The sequence below is a fragment of the Coregonus clupeaformis genome, unplaced genomic scaffold (assembly GCF_020615455.1).
Source record: "Coregonus clupeaformis isolate EN_2021a unplaced genomic scaffold, ASM2061545v1 scaf1004, whole genome shotgun sequence".
NCBI classification, from domain to species: Eukaryota; Metazoa; Chordata; class Actinopteri; order Salmoniformes; family Salmonidae; genus Coregonus; species Coregonus clupeaformis.
Window position 1 is genome coordinate 133,146 of NW_025534458.1, and position 21,114 is coordinate 154,259.

Sequence of the window (21,114 nt, forward strand, 5' to 3'; positions counted from 1 at the left end):
TCAACATTCTTGTGTGTAAGTAATCATTGTTAAATTATTTGAGCATCTGGAAAAAGTGCCATACAAATATATTATTTTTATTAATACAGTTAATGAAGTCCAACTCCCCATAAAACTAGAAATCAGGAAATCCAAGATGATTTCCTCCATTGTTGTGCTCACCATGTGGGGTCATTGTGACCCTCAATCATAGTTACCAGCTGATTACAACATATCTTGACATCTCTTTTGTTAGAGATTCATAAACTGAATCTACCTTTAAAAGAAACAGCTATGTTATGTAAAAAGTTATGGGAAGTAGCACATGTGTGAGTGTAGGACTGTTAAATAGAAAACGGCTGAGTGTTTACTTTAGGCCACCGACTAAATAAAATGAATGGCTAAAAAGTTAAGTCAACTAAGTGCAATGAAGCTAGTGTCTGGCTATAGAAAATCTTTAAAAAATTGTAATTTTCATCTAACTAGTTTTCAAGACAATAAGGTCAGTAGAAAACTGTTATTATATTCTCAAAGAGATTCACCTGCCCATTTTGCCCCTCCCCTTTTTCAGATTATCTTTTGTCCCTCCCAACATTGTTTGTCAGAACACCTAACCAGTTTTCCATACCACGTCAGTATCTGGGGGAAAAAACAAAAACATTATTTACCTAAATACCTCTCACGTCCATTCCTCTGCCCATCCATTGTCCCTCCATTTTTCCATCACCTTTAACTTATTATCTTTAGTGCCTCCCAAAATATTACGTCACCTGAAAGACAAACAATTTGTGGCATCAAACCAGCCCTATAGTAATATAAATAGAAACTAGAAATACATTGGCATGACAGTATACATATGAACAGTTCAATTGTAAGCTTGAAATGGCTAGTATAACTAGACAGATACTGAGATTTTAGAGCAGATAGAAGCTAGATATTGTGATTGTTTATTGTCATTAACCAAGACCTTCCTCAATTGATATTTGGAGAAATTACAGAAATGCAAGGCTGGCATTGAAGTGTTTGTTGTAGGTAAGTAATAACCTTTACTGTATAATGGAATATATAAATGGAAAAGCTTTGATTTAAAAAAAATTTGAAATACATACAAATTTAACAAGGTAAAATGGTCTTCTAAGAAAGGATCAAAATCCTAAATTGATCATGTAAAGCAAAAACATTGAAACCATGAACATTATGGTTATTATGTATGTGTTATATGTGAACACCCATACACTGTTGATGAACTACAACTACTATTCTGTTACAGAATATGTATAGGATTCAGAGTGAATTGCTGGCAGACCATTTAAAAACTTGAAATTACTTTCTCTTTTATGAAGTAACAGTTACATGATTTACAGTGCCTTCAGAAAGTATTCATACCCCTTGACCTATTCCACATTTTGTTGTGTTACAGCCTGGATTTATAATGGATTAAATTGAGATATTATAACATTCTCAAACAGATCATTATTTAACATAAAAGTTCAATCAGGAGAAACGACAGGGTTATCCAGTCGCAGAACATTTTAATGACCAAAAACATGACATTTCTACCTTTGGATTTTGTGGCATAGAGAAAGTCAAGATATCAGACCGGGGAGGTGATATAAATAATACTCTGAGAAAAATAGAATGTTTTTGGATTTTCACCCTCCAGACATTATACCCAAAAGGTCTTAATGATGAAATGCCCATTCATGTTATGTTGTAAATGTGAACATGAGTTATAGCCGCCACTTCAGATTACTCTGATGTTTTTTCTAGTACTGTACACAATGATTTATGAAAACTTACTTGATAGGTCGATGTCCTCATTGTGGTTTCACAGTCTTGTTTAATACTTTTTATGTGCACACTTTATTAGAATTATTAGAATACTTATGAAATGCACATTGTTATATTTGGTAACATATCCTTGTTTTCCTTATACTCCAATCCCATTCGATGCATTGAACGGATGTGGGTGGAGCAATGTCTACATAAGGGTGCAAATTAAAAACACTCACAAAAGCTCTGACGAAGGCCTTGCGGCCGATACGTAAAGCTTAATATAGAGCAGTTATGCTAGCAAGAGCAGTGTTCGGGTTTCTTATTTTTTTCTCATCTTTTGAAGAATATAGAAATTGGATTTGTGAGCTTTATGATAGCCAATATATATATACTATTGTTTTTTAAGCAATAAAAGGCTGATTTCTCTGGAGAAAAAAAATGCAACGCTAATGTGGATTTTACTGTATTATCCCATGTATTATGTGTTACATATATATTTTAAATCAATTTTTGATTAACTATACCTATTACTGTCACAGAATATGTATAGAATTCAGAGTGAATTGCTGGGCGCTGGCAGACCGTTTGAATATTCTAAATTACTTTTACTCTTTTATGAAGTAACATGATTGAAGTGATGCAGTAAAAGGCTGATTACTCATGGAACTAATGTGGATTTTACTGTATATTTTCATTAGGATGTATAAATCCATGTTTACAGCAGTTATAGTGCCTATGGTGAAATTATTCACACTCTTGCAAAGTTTTCACATTTTGTTGCCTTATTCTTCCCAAGCTACTCCATGATAAAACCATATAAACTTTTATTCACTGAGATGTCTTGAATGCATAATTATATACACCTCTTGATCTGGCACACCTAAATGAGTTCAAGTGCATATGTCTCCTTACCAAGTTACACATTAAGTTGAAAAGTGTCCACTGTTGCACATTAATAGTGGTTCATATGACCTGTCAATAAAATATATACTTTTCTTTCTATTCAGAAAACCACTGCATCAACTGAGTTCAAAATGAAGACACAGAAACGGACAGCTACTTTTTTCACCATGGGTATGTAGTACATTGAATTTCATCCTGTGTTCATGTTTCTAACTCATTTTTTACTAATTGCTAACTTCATGCCAACTCGTGTATTAATCCTGAATCAACATATTAACAACCAAAAAGGCAAGATGGTGATAGAATAGACGATGTACATTTGGATAATGTAATTATGATAATAAGCAATGCGGTACATATTCTTTGCATATGATGTTACAATGCATATGAATTTTTCAAAATATGTTTATTTTAACATTTCATGGGGGCAATTCTACATTTCGCCTAGTCTACTGTCAAATGTCACACCTCGATAAAATACATTTCCAAAATCTTAAAGGAAAATGACTAAATTGTAAGCGGTAAACATTACCACATTGCTGTAACGTATATTACTTGAATTATATTACCACACATCTGTAATGAAAAATGTGCCATCTTGCAAACAAACACAAAATACAACTCAAGTGTGGTAATCTCAATAAGGTATTATAGGTAATATTATTAACAATCAAGGGATTAATTTCAGTATGTAATTTATGTGGCTACAAATGATAATTGTATATAAAGATGTCAAAAACTGCACCATGCTGATGAAGGGTAATCTTAGAAATATTGATACTTTGAGCAATAAACATATTAACCATTCCTCTCATAAACCACAGTGTTTTTATGCTGGATTATCCATGGAGTTTCGACCACAACTGCAGTTTACACAACTGCAGCTCCTACAACAATGACCACAACTGAAGCTCCTACGACAAATGTAGCTACTATGACAACAAATGCAGATCCTACGACAACCACTACTGCAGCTCCTACTACAACAACTAAAGATCCTACGACCACAACAACAGAAGCACCTACAACGACAACTGTAGCTCATACGACTTCTACAACTGAAGCACCTACTACTACAACTACAAATGCAGCTCCTACGACAACCACAACTACAGCTCCTACTACAACAACTATAGATCCTACGACCACTACAACAGAAGCACCTACAACGACAACGGAAGCTCCAACGACAACCACAACACCTACTACAACCATTAAAACAGAATCACCTATAACTACAACTGTAGCTTCTACAACAACAACTGCAGCTCCTACGACCACTACAACAGCAGCACCTACTACTACAATGACAACTGTACCTTCTACGACAACAACTATAGCTCTTACGACCACTACGACTGCAGCACCTACTATCACAACTACACCTGAAACTCCTACGACAACCACAACTGCTGCACCTGCTACGACAACTACAACTGAAGCTCCTATGACTACTACAACAGCAGCACCTATTACTACAACTACAACTGAAGCTCCTACGACAAACACAACTACAGCACCTACTACAACAATGACAACTGTAGCTCCTATGACTTCTACAACTGAATCACCTACTATGACAACTGCAACTTCAGCTCCTACGACAACCACAACTGCAGCTCCTACTACAACAACTTTAGATCCTACTCTCACTACAACAGAAGTGCATACAATGACAACTGTAGCTCCTACGACTTCTACAACTGAATCACCTACTATGACAACTGCAACTTCAGCTCCTACGACAACCACAACTGCAGCTCCTACTACAACAACTTTAGATCCTACGACCACTACAACAGAAGCACCTACAACGACAACTGAAGCTCCAACGACAACCACAACACCTACTACAACCATTACAACAGAAGCACCTATAACAACAACTGTAGCTTCTACAACAACAACTGTAGCTCCTTCGACCACTACAACAGGAGCACCTACTACGACAACTACAACTGAATCTCCTATGACAACCACAACAGCAGCACCTACCACTACAATGACAACTGTAGCTCATATGACTACTACAACAGCAGCACCTACTACTACAACTGAAGCTCCTACGACAACCACAACTGTAGCACCTACCACTACAATGACAACTGTAGCTCCTATGACTACTACAACAGCAGCACCTACTACTACAACTACAACTGAAGCTCCTACGACAACCACAACTGCAGCACCTACCACTACAATGACAACTGTAGCTCCTATGATTACTACAACAGCATTACCTACTACTACAACTGCAACTTCAGCTCCTACGACAACCACAACTGCAGCTCCTACTACAACAACTTTAGATCCTACTATCACCACAACAGACGCGCCTACAACGACAACTGTAGCTCCTACGACTTATACAACTGAAGTACCTACTACAACAACTACAAATGCAGCTCCTACGACAACCACAACTGCAGCTCCTACTACAACAACTATAGATCCTACGACCACTACAAGAGAAGCACCTACAATGACAACTGAAGCTTCTACAACAACAACTGTAGCTCCTACCACCACTACAACAGGAGCACCTACTACGACAACTACAACTGTAGCTCCTATGAGTACTACAACAGCATTACCTACTACTACAACTGCAACTTCAGCTCCTACGACAACCACAACTGCAGCTCCTACTACAACAACTTTAGATCCTATGACCACTACAACAGAAGCACCTATAACGACAACTGAAGCTCCAACGACAACCACAACACCTACTACAACCATTAAAACAGAATCACCTATAACAACAACTGTAGCTTCTACAACAACAACTGCAGCTCCTACGACCACTACAACAGCAGCACCTACTACTACAATGACAACTGTACCTTCTACGACAACAACTGTAGCTCTTACGACCACTACGACTGCAGCACCTACTATCACAACTACACCTGAAACTCCTACGACAACCACAACTGCTGCACCTGCTACGACAACTACAACTGAAGCTCCTATGACTACTACAACAGCAGCACCTATTACTACAACTACAACTGAAGCTCCTACGACAAACACAACTACAGCACCTACTACAACAATGACAACTGTAGCTCCTACGACTTCTACAACTGAATCACCTACTATGACAACTGCAACTTCAGCTCCTATGACAACCACAACTGCAGCTCCTACTACAACAACTTTAGATCCTACTCTCACTACAACAGAAGTGCATACAATGACAACTGTAGCTCCTACGACTTCTACAACTGAATCACCTACTATGACAACTGCAACTTCAGCTCCTACGACAACCACAACTGCAGCTCCTACTACAACAACTTTAGATCCTACGACCACTACAACAGAAGCACCTACAACGACAACTGAAGCTCCAACGACAACCAAAACACCTACTACAACCATTACAACAGAAGCACCTATAACAACAACTGTAGCTTCTACAACAACAACTCTAGCTCCTTCGACCACTACAACAGGAGCACCTACTACGACAACTACAACTGAATCTCCTATGACAACCACAACTGCAGCACCTACCACTACAATGACAACTGTAGCTCATATGACTACTACAACAGCAGCACCTACTACTACAACTACAACTGAAGCTCCTACGACAACCACAACTGTAGCACCTACCACTACAATGACAACTGTAGCTCCTATGAGTACTACAACAGCATTACCTACTACTACAACTGCAACTTCAGCTCCTACGACAACCACAACTGCAGCTCCTACTACAACAACTTTAGATCCTACTATCACCACAACAGACGCGCCTACAACGACAACTGTAGCTCCTACGACTTATACAACTGAAGTACCTACTACAACAACTACAAATGCAGCTCCTACGACAACCACAACTGCAGCTCCTACTACAACAACTATAGATCCTACGACCACTACAAGAGAAGCACCTACAATGACAACTGAAGCTTCTACAACAACAACTGTAGCTCCTACCACCACTACAACAGGAGCACCTACTACGACAACTACAACTGAAGCTCCTACGACAACCACAAGTGCAGCACCTACTACTACAATGACAACTGTATCTTCTACGACAACTATAGCCCCTTACGACCACTACGACTGCAGCACCTACTACCACAACTAAAACTGAAACTCCTACGACAACCACAACGGCTGCACCTGCTACGACAACTACAAGTGAAGCTCCTATGACTACTACAACTGCAGCACCTACTACTACAACTACAACTGAAGCTCCTTTGACAACCACAACTGCAGCACCTACTACTACAATGAACACTGTAGCTTCTACGACAACAACTATAGCTCTTACGACCACTACGACTGCAGCACCTACTACCACAAATATAGATCCTACGACCACTACAACAGAAGCACCTACAATGACAACTGAAGCTCCAACGACAACCACAACACCTACTACAACCATTACAATAGAAGCACCTATAACAACAACTGTAGCTTCTACAACAACAACTGTAGCTCCTACGACCACTACAATAGCAACACCTACTACGACATCCATAACACCTACTACAACCATTACAACAGAATCACCTATAACAACAACTGTAGCTTCTACAACAACAACTGTAGCTCCTACGACCACTACAACAGCAGCACCTACTACAACAACTACAACTGAAGCTCCTATTACAACCACAACGGCAGCACCTACTACTACAACGACAACTGTAGCTCCTACGACCACTACAACAGCAGCACCTACTACAACAACTACAACTGAAGCTCCTACGACCACTACAACAGCAACACCTACTAAGACATCCACAACACCTACTACAACCATTACAACAGAAGCACCTATAACAACAACTGTAGCTTCTACAACAACAACTGTAGCTCCTACGATTTCTACAACTGAAGCACCTACTACAACAACTACAAATGCAGCTCCTACGACAACCACAACTGCAGGTCCTACTACAACAACTATAGATCCTACGACCACTACAACAGAAGAACCTACAACGACAACTGAAGCTCCAACGACAACCAAAACACCTACTACAACCATTACAACAGAAGCACCTATAACAACAACTGTAGCTTCTACAACAACAACTGTAGCTCCTTCGACCACTACAACAGGAGCACCTACTACGACAACTACAACTGAATCTCCTATGACAACCACAACTGCAGCACCTACCACTACAATGACAACTGTAGCTCATATGACTACTACAACAGCAGCACCTACTACTACAACTACAACTGAAGCTCCTACGACAACCACAAATGTAGCACCTACCACTACAATGACAACTGTAGCTCCTATGAGTACTACAACAGCATTACCTACTACTACAACTGCAACTTCAGCTCCTACGACAACCACAACTGCAGCTCCTACTACAACAACTTTAGATCCTACTATCACCACAACAGACGCGCCTACAACGACAACTGTAGCTCCTACGACTTATACAACTGAAGAACCTACTACAACAACTACAAATGCAGCTCCTACGACAACCACAACTGCAGCTCCTACTACAACAACTATAGATCCTACGACCACTACAAGAGAAGCACCTACAATGACAACTGAAGCTTCTACAACAACAACTGTAGCTCCTACCACCACTACAACAGGAGCACCTACTACGACAACTACAACTGAAGCTCCTACGACAACCACAAGTGCAGCACCTACTACTACAATGACAACTGTATCTTCTACGACAACTATAGCCCTTACGACCACTACGACTGCAGCACCTACTACCACAACTAAAACTGAAACTCCTACGACAACCACAACGGCTGCACCTGCTACGACAACTACAAGTGAAGCTCCTATGACTACTACAACTGCAGCACCTACTACTACAACTACAACTGAAGCTCCTTTGACAACCACAACTGCAGCACCTACTACTACAATGAACACTGTAGCTTCTACGACAACAACTATAGCTCTTACGACCACTACGACTGCAGCACCTACTACCACAAATATAGATCCTACGACCACTACAACAGAAGCACCTACAATGACAACTGAAGCTCCAACGACAACCACAACACCTACTACAACCATTACAATAGAAGCACCTATAACAACAACTGTAGCTTCTACAACAACAACTGTAGCTCCTACGACCACTACAATAGCAACACCTACTACGACATCCATAACACCTACTACAACCATTACAACAGAATCACCTATAACAACAACTGTAGCTTCTACAACAACAACTGTAGCTCCTACGACCACTACAACAGCAGCACCTACTACAACAACTACAACTGAAGCTCCTACGACCACTACAACAGCAACACCTACTATGACATCCACAACACCTACTACAACCATTACAACAGAAGCACCAATAACAACAACTGTAGCTTCTACAACAACAACTGTAGCTCCTACGATTTCTACAACTGAAGCACCTACTACAACAACTACAAATGCAGCTCCTACGACAACCACAACTGCAGGTCCTACTACAACAACTATAGATCCTACGACCACTACAACAGAAGAACCTACAACGACAACTGAAGCTCCAACGTCAACCACAACACCTACTACAACCATTTCAACAAAATCACCTATAACAACAACTGTAGCTTTTACAACAACAACTGTAGCTCCTACAACCACTACTACAGCAGAACCTACTACGACATCTACAACTGAAGCTCCTATGACAACCAGAACTGCAGCACCTACTACTACAATGACAACTGTAGCTTCTACGACAACAACTATAGCTCTTACGACCACTACGACTGCAGCACCTACTACCACAAATATAGATCCTACGACCACTACAACAGAAGCACCTACAACGACAACTGAAGCTCCTACGACAACCACAACACCTACTACAACCATTACAATAGACGCACCTATAACAACAACTGTAGCTTCTACAACAACAACTGTAGCTCCTATAACCACTACAACAGCAGCACCTACTACAACAACCACAAAACCTACTACAACCATTACAACAGAAGCACCTATACCAACAACTGTAGCTTTTACAACAACAACTGTAGCTCCTACGAAAACTACAACTGCAGCACCTACTACGACAACAACAACTGAAGCTCCAACGACAACCACAAGTGCTGCACCTACTACTACAATGACAACTGTAGCTCCTACGACTTCTACAACTGAACAACCTACTACGACAACTACAACTGAAGCTCCTACGACAACCACAACTACAGCACCTACTATAACGACTTTAGATCCTACCACCACCAAAACAGAAGCGCCTACAACGACAACTGTAGCTCCTACGACTTCTACAACTGAAGCACCTACTACAACAACTACAAATGCAGCTCCTACGACAACCACAATTGCAGCTCCTACTACAACAACTATAGATATTACGACCACTACAACAGAAGCACCTACAACATCTGAAGCTCCAATGACAACCACAACACCTACTACAACAATTACAACAGAAGCACCTATAACGACAACTGAAGATCCAACGACAACCACAACACCTACAACAACCATTACAACAGAATCACCTATAACAACAACTGTAGCTCCTACGACCACTACAATAGCAACACCTACTACGACATCCATAACACCTACTACAACCATTACAACAGAATCACCTATAACAACAACTGTAGCTTCTACAACAACAACTGTAGCTCCTACGACCACTACAACAGCAGCACCTACTACAACAACTACAACTGAAGCTCCTATTACAACCACAACGGCAGCACCTACTACTACAACGACAACTGTAGCTCCTACGACCACTACAACAGCAGCACCTACTACAACAACTACAACTGAAGCTCCTACGACCACTACAACAGCAACACCTACTAAGACATCCACAACACCTACTACAACCATTACAACAGAAGCACCTATAACAACAACTGTAGCTTCTACAACAACAACTGTAGCTCCTACGATTTCTACAACTGAAGCACCTACTACAACAACTACAAATGCAGCTCCTACGACAACCACAACTGCAGGTCCTACTACAACAACTATAGATCCTACGACCACTACAACAGAAGAACATACAACGACAACTGAAGCTCCAACGACAACCAAAACACCTACTACAACCATTACAACAGAAGCACCTATAACAACAACTGTAGCTTCTACAACAACAACTGTAGCTCCTACGACCACTACAACAGCAACACCTACTATGACATCCACAACACCTACTACAACCATTACAACAGAAGCACCAATAACAACAACTGTAGCTTCTACAACAACAACTGTAGCTCCTACGATTTCTACAACTGAAGCACCTACTACAACAACTACAAATGTAGCTCCTACGACAACCACAACTGCAGGTCCTACTACAACAACTATAGATCCTACGACCACTACAACAGAAGAACCTACAACGACAACTGAAGCTTCAACGACAACCACAACACCTACTACAACCATTTCAACAAAATCACCTATAACAACAACTGTAGCTTTTACAACAACAACTGTAGCTCCTACAACCACTACTACAGCAGAACCTACTATGACATCTACAACTGAAGCTCCTATGACAACCAGAACTGCAGCACCTACTACTACAATGACAACTGTAGCTTCTACGACAACAACTATAGCTCTTACGACCACTACGACTGCAGCACCTACTACCACAAATATAGATCCTACGACCACTACAACAGAAGCACCTACAACGACAACTGAAGCTCCTACGACAACCACAACACCTACTACAACCATTACAATAGACGCACCTATAACAACAACTGTAGCTTCTACAACAACAACTGTAGCTCCTATGACCACTACAACAGCAGCACCTACTACAACAACCACAAAACCTACTACAACCATTACAACAGAAGCACCTATACCAACAACTGTAGCTTTTACAACAACAACTGTAGCTCCTACGAAAACTACAACTGCAGCACCTACTACGACAACAACAGCTGAAGCTCCAACGACAACCACAAGTGCTGCACCTACTACTACAATGACAACTGTAGCTCCTACGACTTCTACAACTGAACAACCTACTACGACAACTACAACTGAAGCTCCTACGACAACCACAACTACAGCACCTACTATAACGACTTTAGATCCTACCACCACCAAAACAGAAGCGCCTACAACGACAACTGTAGCTCCTACGACTTCTACAACTGAAGCACCTACTACAACAACTACAAATGCAGCTCCTACGACAACCACAAATGCAGCTCCTACTACAACAACTATAGATATTACGACCACTACAACAGAAGCACCTACAACATCTGAAGCTCCAATGACAACCACAACACCTACTACAACAATTACAACAGAAGCACCTATAACGACAACTGAAGATCCAACGACAACCACAACACCTACAACAACCATTACAACAGAATCACCTATAACAACAACTGTAGCTCCTACGACCATTACAACAGCAGCACCTACTACGACAACTACAACTGAAGCTCTTACGACAACCACAACTGCAGCACCTACAACTACAATGACAACTGTAGCTCCTACGACTTCTACAACTGAATCACCTACTACGACATCTGCAACTTCAGCTCCTACGACAACCACAACTGCAGCTCCTACTACAACAACTATAGATCCTACGACCACTACAACTGAAGCTCCAATGACAACCACAACACCTAATACAACCATTACAACAGAAGCACCTATAACAACAACTGTAGTTTCTACAACAACAACTGTAGCACCTACGACAACTACAACAGCAGCACCTACTACGACAACCACAACACCTACTACAACCATTACAACAGAAGCGCCTATAACAAAAACTGTAGATTTTACAACAACAACTATAGCTCCTACGACCACTACAACAGCAGCACCTACTACGACAACTATAGATCCTACGACCACTACAACAGAAGCACCTACAACGATAACTGAAGCTTCTACAACAACAACTGTAGCTCCTACCACCACTACAACGGCTGCACCTGCTACGACAACTACAAGTGAAGCTCCTATGACAACCACAACTGCAGCACCTACTACTACAATGAACACTGTAGCTTCTACGACAACAACTATAGCTCTTACGACCATTACGACTGCAGCACCTACTACCACAAATATAGATCCTACGACCACTACAACAGAAGCACCTACAATGACAACTGAAGCTCCAACGACAACCACAACACCTACTACAACCATTACAATAGAAGCACCTATAACAACAACTGTAGCTTCTACAACAACAACTGTAGCTCCTACGACCACTACAACAGCAACACCTACTACGACATACACAACACCTACTACAACCATTACAACAGAAGCACCTATGACAACAACTGTAGCTTCTACAACAACAACTGTAGCTCCTACGACCACTACAACAGCAGCACCTACTACGACAACTACAACTGAAGCTCCTACGACAACCACAACGGCAGCCCCTACTACTACAACGACAACTGTAGCTCCTACGACTTCTACAACTGAAGCACCTACTACAACAACTACAAATGCAGCTCTTACGACAACCACAACTGTAGGTCCTACTACAACAACTATAGATCCTTTGACCACTACAACAGAAGAACCTACAACGACAACTGAAGCTCCAACGACAACCACAACACCTACTACAACCATTACAACAGAATCACCTATAACTACAACTGTAGCTTCTACAAAAACAACTGTAATTCCTACAACCACTACAACAGCAGAACCTACTACGACAACTACAACTGAAGCTCCTATGACAACCACTACTGCACCACCTACAACTACAATGACAACTGTAGCTCCTACGACTTCTACAACTGAATCACCTACTACGACAACTGCAACTTCAGCTCCTACGACAACCACAACTGCAGCTCCTACTACAACAACTATAGATCCTATGACCACTACAACTGAAGCTAAAATGACAACCACAACACGTACTACAACCATTACAACAGAAGCACCTATAACAACAACTGTAGTTTCTACAACAACAACTGTAGCACCTACGACAACTAGAACAGCAGCACCTACTACGACAACCACAACTGAAGGACCTACTACAACAACTACAAATGCAGCTCCTACGACAACCACAACTGCAGCTCCTACTACAACAACTATAGATCCTACGACCACTACAACAGAAGCACCTACAACGACAACTGAAGCTTCTACAACAACAACTGTAGATCCTACGACAACCACAAGTGCAGCACCTACTACTACAATGACAACTGTAGCTTCTACGACCACAACTATAGCTCTTACGACCAGTACGACTGCAGCACCTACTACCACAACTAAAACTGAAACTCCTACGACAACCACCACGGCTGCACCTGCTACGACAAATACAACTGAAGCTCCTATGACTACTACAACTGCAGCACCTACTACTGTAACTACAACTGAAGCTCCTACGACAACCACAACTGCAGCACCTACTACTACAATGACAACTGTAGCTCCTACAACTTCTACAACTGAATCACCTTCTACGACAACTGCAACTACAGCTCCTACGACAACCACAACTGCAGCTCCTACGACAACAGCTATAGATCCTACGACAACTACAACAGAAGCTCCTACAACAACAACTGAAGTTCCAACGACAACCACAACACCTACTACAACCATTACAATGGAAGCACCTATAACAACAACTGTAGCTTCTACGACAACAACTATAGCTCTTACGACCACTACGACTGCAGGACCTACTACCACAACTATACATCCTACGACCACTACAACAGCAGCCCTTACTACGACAACCACAACACCTACTACAACCATTACAACAGAAGCACCTATAACAACAACTGTAGATTTTACAACAACAACTGTAGCTCCTACGACCACTACAACAGCAGCACCTACTACTACAACTACAACTGAAGCTCCTACGACAACCACAACTGCAGCACCTACCACTACAATGACAACTGTAGCTCCTATGAGTACTACAACAGCAGCACCTACTACTACAATTGCAATTTCAGCTCCTACGACAACCACAACTGCAGCTCCTACTACAACAACTTTAGATCGAACTGCCACCACAACAGAAGCACCTACAACAACAACTGTAGCTCCTACGACTTATACTACTGAAGTACCTACTACAACATCTACAAATGCAGCTCCTACGACAACCACAACTGCAGCTCCTACTACAACAACTATAGATCCTACAACCACTACAACAGCAGCACCTACTACGACAACTACAACTGAAGTTCCCACGACAACCACAACTGCAGCACCTACTACTACAATGACAACTGTAGCTTCTACGACAACAACTATAGCTCTTACGACCAGTACGACTGCAGCACCACCTACCACAACTAAAACTGAAACTCCTAGAACAACCACAATGGCTGCACCTGCTACGACAACTACAACTGAAGCTCCTATGACTACTACAACTGCAGCACCTACTACTACAACTACAACTGAAGCTCCTACGACAACCACAACTGCAGCACCTACTACTACAATGACAACTGTAGCTCCTACGACTTCTACAACTGAATGCCCTACTACCACAACTGCAACTTCAGCTCCTACGACAACCACAACTGCAGCTCCTACGACAACAACTTTAGATCCTACTACCACCACAACAGAAGCGCCTACAACGACAAATGCAGCTCCTACGGCAACCACAACTGCAGCTCCTACTACAAAAACTATAGAGCCTACGACCACTACAACAGAAGCACATATAACGACAACTGAAGCTCCAATGACAACCACAACACCTACTACAACCATTACAACAGAATCACCTATAACAACAACTAAATCTTCTACAGCAACAACTGTAGCTCCTACCAGCACTACGACTGCAGCACCTACTACCACAACTATACATCCTACGACCACTACAACAGAAGCACCTACAACGACAACTACAACTGAAGCTCCTACGACAACCACAAGTGCAGCACCTACTACTACAATGACAACTGTATCTTCTAAGACAACTATAGCCCTTACGACCACTATGACTGCAGCACCTACTACCACAACTAAAACTGAAACTCCTACGACAACCACAACGGCTGCACCTGCTACGACAACTACAAGTGACGCTCCTATGACTACTACAACTGCAGCACCTACTACTACAACTACAACTGAAGCTCCTTTGACAACCACAACTGCAGCACTTACTACTACAATGAACACTGTAGCTTCTACGACAACCACTATAGCTCTTACGACCACTACGACTGCAGCACCTACTACCACAAATATAGATCCTACGACCACTAAAACAGAAGCACCTACAATGACAACTGAAGCTCCAACGACAACCACAACACCTACTACAACCATTACAATAGAAGCACCTATAACAACAACTGTAGCTTCTACAACAACAACTGTAGCTCCTACGACCACTACAATAGCAACACCTACTACGACATCCACAACACCTACTACAACCATTACAACAGAATCACCTATAACAACAACTGTAGCTTCTACAACAACAACTGTAGCTCCTACGACCACTACAACAGCAGCACCTACTACAACAACTACAACTGAAGCTCCTACGACCACTACAACAGCAACACCTACTATGACATCCACAACACCTACTACAACCATTACAACAGAAGCACCTATAATAACAACTGTAGCTTCTACAACAACAACTGTAGCTCCTACGACTTCTACAACTGAAGCACCTACTACAACAACTACAAATGCAGCTCCTACGACAACCACAACTGCAGGTCCTACTACAACAACTATAGATCCTACGACCACTACAACAGAAGAACCTACAACGACAACTGAAGCTCCTATGACAACCACAAGTTCAGCACCTACTACTACAATGACAACTGTAGCTCCTACGACTTCTACAACTGAATCACCTACTACAACAACTTTAGATCCTACTACCACCACAACAGAAGCGCCTACAACAACATCTGTAGCTCCTACGACAACCACAACACCTACTACAAATATTACAACAGAATCACCTATAACAACAACTGTAGCTTCTACAACAACAACTTTTGTTCCTACAATCACTACAACAGCAGAACCTACTACGACATCTACAACTGAAGCTCCTATGACAACCACAACTGCAGCACCTACTACTACAATGAACACTGTAGCTTCTACGACAACCACTATAGCTCTTACGACCACTACGACTGCAGCACCTACTACCACAAATATAGATCCTACGACCACTAAAACAGAAGCACCTACAATGACAACTGAAGCTCCAACGACAACCACAACACCTACTACAACCATTACAATAGAAGCACCTATAACAACAACTGTAGCTTTTACAACAACAACTGTAGCTCCTACGACCACTACAATAGCAACACCTACTACGACATCCACAACACCTACTACAACCATTACAACAGAATCACCTATAACAACAACTGTAGCTTCTACAACAACAACTGTAGCTCCTACGACCACTACAACAGCAGCACCTACTACAACAACTACAACTGAAGCTCCTACGACAACCACATTGGCAGCACCTACTACTACAACGACAACTGTAGCTCCTACGACCACTACAACAGCAGCACCTACTACAACAACTACAACTGAAGCTCCTACGACCACTACAACAGCAACACCTACTATGACACCCACAACACCTACTACAACCATTACAACAGAAGCACCTATAATAACAACTGTAGCTTCTACAACAACAACTGTAGCTCCTACGACTTCTACAACTGAAGCACCTACTACAACAACTACAAATGCAGCTCCTACGACAACCACAACTGCAGGTCCTACTACAACAACTATAGATCCTACGACCACTACAACAGAAGAACCTACAACGACAACTGAAGCTCCTATGACAACCACAAGTTCAGCACCTACTACTACAATGACAACTGTAGCTCCTACGACTTCTACAACTGAATCACCTACTACAACAACTTTAGATCCTACTACCACCACAACAGAAGCGCCTACAACAACATCTGTAGCTCCTACGACAACCACAACACCTACTACAAATATTACAACAGAATCACCTATAACAACAACTGTAGCTTCTACAACAACAACTTTTGTTCCTACAATCACTACAACAGCAGAACCTACTACGACATCTACAACTGAAGCTCCTATGACAACCACAACTGCAGCACCTACTACTACAATGAACACTGTAGCTTCTACGACAACCACTATAGCTCTTACGACCACTACGACTGCAGCACCTACTACCACAAATATAGATCCTACGACCACTAAAACAGAAGCACCTACAATGACAACTGAAGCTCCAACGACAACCACAACACCTACTACAACCATTACAATAGAAGCACCTATAACAACAACTGTAGCTTCTACAACAACAACTGTAGCTCCTACGACCACTACAATAGCAACACCTACTACGACATCCACAACACCTACTACAACCATTACAACAGAATCACCTATAACAACAACTGTAGCTTCTACAACAACAACTGTAGCTCCTACGACCACTACAACAGCAGCACCTACTACAACAACTACAACTGAAGCTCCTACGACAACCACATTGGCAGCACCTACTACTACAACGACAACTGTAGCTCCTACGACCACTACAACAGCAGCACCTACTACAACAACTACAACTGAAGCTCCTACGACCACTACAACAGCAACACCTACTATGACATCCACAACACCTACTACAACCATTACAACAGAAGCACCTATAATAACAACTGTAGCTTCTACAACAACAACTGTAGCTCCTACGACTTCTACAACTGAAGCACCTACTACAACAACTACAAATGCAGCTCCTACGACAACCACAACTGCAGGTCCTACTACAACAACTATAGATCCTACGACCACTACAACAGAAGAACCTACAACGACAACTGAAGCTCCTATGACAACCACAAGTTCAGCACCTACTACTACAATGACAACTGTAGCTCCTACGACTTCTACAACTGAATCACCTACTACAACAACTTTAGATCCTACTACCACCACAACAGAAGCGCCTACAACAACATCTGTAGCTCCTACGACAACCACAACACCTACTACAAATATTACAACAGAATCACCTATAACAACAACTGTAGCTTCTACAACAACAACTTTTGTTCCTACAATCACTACAACAGCAGAACCTACTACGACATCTACAACTGAAGCTCCTATGACAACCACAACTGCAGCACCTACTACTACAATGACAACTGTAGCTTCTATGACAACAACTATAGCTCTTACGACCACTACGACTGCAGCACCTACTACCACAACTATACATCCTACGACCACTACAACAGAAGCACCTACAACGACAACTGAAGCTCCAACGACTACCACAACACCTACTACAACCATTACAACAGAAGAACCTATAACATCAACTGTAGCTTCTACAACAACAACTGTAGCTCCTACGACCACTACAACAGCAGCCCTTACTACGACAACCACAACACCTACTACAACCATTACAACAGAAGCACCTATAACAACAATTGTAGATTTTACAACAACAACTGTAGCTCCTATGACCACTACAACAGCAGAACCTACTACTACAACTACAACTGAAGATCCTACGACAACCACAACTGCAGCACCTGCTACGACAACTACAACTGAAGCTCCTATGACTACTACAACTGCAGCACCTACTACTACAACTACAACTGAAGCTCCTACAACAACCACAACTGCAGCACCTACTACTACAATGACAACTGTAGCTCCTACGACTTCTACAACTGAATCACCTACTTCGACAACTGCAACTTCAGCTCCTACAACAACCACAACTGCAGCTCCTACTACAACAACTTTAGATCCTACTACCACCACAACAGAAGTGCCTACAACGACAACTGTAGCTCCTACGACTTCTACAACTGAAGCACCTACTACAACAACTACAAATGCAGCTCCTACGACAACCACAACTGCAGCTCCTACTACAACAACTATAGATCCTACAACCACTATAACAGAAGCATCTACAACGACAACTGAAGCTCCAACGACAACCACAACACCTACTACAACCATTACAACAGAATCACCTATAACAACAACTGTAGGTTCTACAACAACAACTGTAGCTCCTACGACCACTACATCAGCAGCAACTACTACGACAACTGAAGCTCCTACAACAACCACAACTGCAGCACCTACTACTACAATGACAACTGTAGCTTCTACAACAACAACTCTAGCTCTTACGACCACTAAGACTGCAGCACCTACTACCACAACTACAATTGAAAAACCTACGACAACCACAACTGCTGCTCCTGCTACGACAACTACAACTGAAGCTCCTATGACTACTACAACAGCAGCACAAACTACTACAACTACAACTGAAGCTCCTACGACAACCACAACTGCAGCACCTACTACTACAACGACAACAGTAGCTCCTACGACTTCTACAACTGATGCACCTACTACAACAACTACAAATGCAGCTCCTACGACAACCAAAACTGCAGCTCCTACTACAACAGCTATAGATCCTACTACCACTACAACAGAAGCACCTACAATGACAACTGAAGCTCCAACGACAACCACAACTCCTACTGCAACCATTACAACAGAAGTATCTATAACAACAACTGTAGCTTCTACAAGAACAACTGTAGCTCCCACGACCACAACAACAGCAGCACCTACCACGACAAACACAACTGCAACATCTACTACTACAACTATAGCTCTTACGACCACTACGACTGCAGCACCTGCTACCACAACTACAACTGAATCACCTACTACGACAACTGCAACTTCAGCTCCTACGATAACCACAACTGCAGCTCCTACTACAACAACTTTAGATCCTACGACCACTACAACAGAAGCGCCTACAACAACAACTGTAGCTCCTACAACCACTACAACAGCAGCACCTACTACGACAACTGAAGCTCCAACGACAACCACAACGCCTACTACAACCATTACAACAGAATCACCTATAACAACAACTGTAGCTTCTACAACAACAACTTTTGCTCCTACAACCACTACATCAGCAGCACCTACTACGACAACTACAACTGAATCTCTTACGACAACCACAACTGCAGCACCTACAACTACAATGACAACTGTAGCTCCTACGACTTCTACAACTGAATCATCTTCTACGACAACTGCAACTTCAGCTCCTACGACAACCACAACTGCAGCTCCTACTACAACAACTATAGATCCTACGACCACTACCACTGAAGTTCCAACGAGAACCACAACACCTACTACAACCATTACAACAGAAGCACCTACAACAACAACTGTAGTTCCTACGACCACTACAACAGCAGCACCTACTAACACAACTACAATTGAAACTCCTACGACAACCACAACTGCTGCACCTGCTAGGACAACTACAACTGAAG

General features: G+C 42.0%; 2 protein-coding genes across 2 annotated transcripts; both read left to right on the plus strand.

The window, feature by feature from the left end:
* Positions 1-4,786: 4,786 nt before the first annotated feature.
* LOC123486109 (mucin-5AC-like) lies at positions 4,787-5,789 on the plus strand (the record flags this gene model as incomplete). The annotated part of the gene is made up of 2 exons (XM_045217308.1): positions 4,787-5,626; positions 5,781-5,789. Coding segments are annotated over 2 exons (849 nt in total), but the record flags the coding sequence as incomplete, so codon positions are not given.
* A 7,095-nt stretch (positions 5,790-12,884) lies between these two features.
* LOC123486110 (mucin-2-like) lies at positions 12,885-20,473 on the plus strand (the record flags this gene model as incomplete). The annotated part of the gene is made up of 4 exons (XM_045217309.1): positions 12,885-13,454; positions 13,530-13,599; positions 19,072-19,145; positions 20,342-20,473. Coding segments are annotated over 4 exons (846 nt in total), but the record flags the coding sequence as incomplete, so codon positions are not given.
* Between the last annotated feature and the right edge of the window lie 641 nt (positions 20,474-21,114).